The sequence below is a fragment of the Egretta garzetta genome, unplaced genomic scaffold, assembly GCF_000687185.1.
Source record: "Egretta garzetta isolate BGI_Z169 unplaced genomic scaffold, ASM68718v1 scaffold721, whole genome shotgun sequence".
Classification (NCBI taxonomy): Eukaryota; Metazoa; Chordata; class Aves; order Pelecaniformes; family Ardeidae; genus Egretta; species Egretta garzetta.
Window position 1 is genome coordinate 59,500 of NW_009258496.1, and position 1,748 is coordinate 61,247.

Sequence of the window (1,748 nt, forward strand, 5' to 3'; positions counted from 1 at the left end):
AGAGTATTCAAAATCAGAAACTGCGAAGTTTAAGGAAAACAGAAAAGGACTTCTGTCCAAGGCAACACTTGGCGCAGCTCTGACATGAGGAAGAGCTGGCACTACCTATCATTTCCACAGCAAGTCCACCCTGGGACCATGGCTGATGAAACCAGTGGGCCCCTCTGTGCCATGGGCGGCCTCCTGGGACATCAGTGTCCCAAAACGCGAGAGCTAGCAGCTGCTGTCAGAGGCTTTCTGTCCGAGGCAGACATTTGGTCCCAACAGGTGCAGAAACCCATCAGATCCCTCCATGCCATGGGATGGGCTATGGAGGAGGATTGCACTTCCTACCCCTCCATTAAACCCGGGTCTTTGAGGCTTTTAAGCCATTTGTTGCTTTTGCAAACAGCACATAGGAAAAGTGAGATTGAGCTGGGCAAGGACTGCAGAAGTTTGGGATTTACATTCTCAGCACCTGACAAGATTAACATCCAAGAAAAAGAAAATAAATCTTTCTTACAGCACAAGGAAGACATAGTTAACCTGAAAATGGAGGGGTAGGAAAAGTACAGGGTTTTTGCAACACTGAGACATGCCCTCCTCCCCAAAGCCCAACTGTCCTTGCTTCTTAGGTAATAAATGCTACAGAGTAGGGCCTAGAAATATATTTTTCCAAAGCACTTAAGGATGCTAAGGAGCTATATCACCATGTTAAAAATAGCTTAGGAATTGAGCATTTAAGGATATGTTCAGAATTACCTACCTCTTATCAGGCACTGGACAGGTTTTGGAAAAATCCCTATAGGGATCTACAACCCCAAATATCTTTAAGATCTGTCCTTTCACAGCTCAATAGCCATTGATTTTCAGTGAGACAGGAACTAGCGCAGTGGGGCTCCAAGTACGATCACAAAAGCTGTGCTTCAACTCTAGCCCATTTCAAATTGCCAGGTCAAATTTTACCAGTTACAGGAATTGTAACACAAATATTGCCACGCTGTTTGCAGCAAGTGGACCTGCAGCAGCAGATCCCCAGCGTAGATGTCTTCCATGCATAGTCTGCTATGGTTCAACTGTACAGGACAAATAATTTTCAGAGCTGGACTGAATTCAGTTTGCACGTGTGGAGGAGACATTCTTCCACTGGGTCTTGTCACAGCGCTCATGATGGTAAAGAGGCAGGCTGTGCTCTTCTCAGTTACAGTCTTCTGGCACAGTGGGTTTGAAGATGTGCACAGCTGTTAAATGTCCCAGATTTTCTGCATGTTTTGTCCAGGCCCTGTACCCTCCCAAGGAGATCAACCATTGCCTCCATTGCAAGACGACCTTCAGACTCCAGTGTCATTACCTGCTGTGCATGCTGAAGGAGGGGAGAGCTGGCTCCAGGAGACTGCGTGAATGCCATTGGTGGCAGAGCCTTCAGCATCATGTTCTGCATGATGATCTGGTGCATCTGAGCGTTTTGCATCAGCATCATCTCTACCATATCTGGGAAGAGGTCACCCCAAGGAAGAAAGTAAGAGCTTTAACAGCAACTGACAAGCAGCAGAGGCATCTTGGTAGGAAGTGCCCTCCAGCATACAGACTGGTCACTACAACCAAGACAAAGCAGCTGAAGGGGACACGTGAAGAATATCAGCATTATTTGGCCAACCAGTGCAAAATTAATGTCTATGAATAAAACTGTTCAGACCAGCTCTCTTGTTTCCCCTCCTTTCTACAAAAAAAAGCTGATGTTGAGCATCTTCTGTATGTTAGTTTCCCTA

At 46.2% G+C, this 1,748-nt stretch overlaps 1 protein-coding gene across 1 annotated transcript in view; it reads right to left on the bottom strand.

Annotated features, from left to right (window-relative positions):
* Positions 1–1,748, bottom strand: part of CUNH21orf58 (chromosome unknown C21orf58 homolog) — an 11,540-nt gene that overhangs the window by 848 nt on the left and 8,944 nt on the right. The window contains exon 7 of the mRNA XM_035901435.1: positions 1,331–1,470. Within this exon, the coding sequence (XP_035757328.1) occupies positions 1,331–1,470 (140 nt within the window). The remainder of the gene's footprint in view (positions 1–1,330; positions 1,471–1,748) is intronic.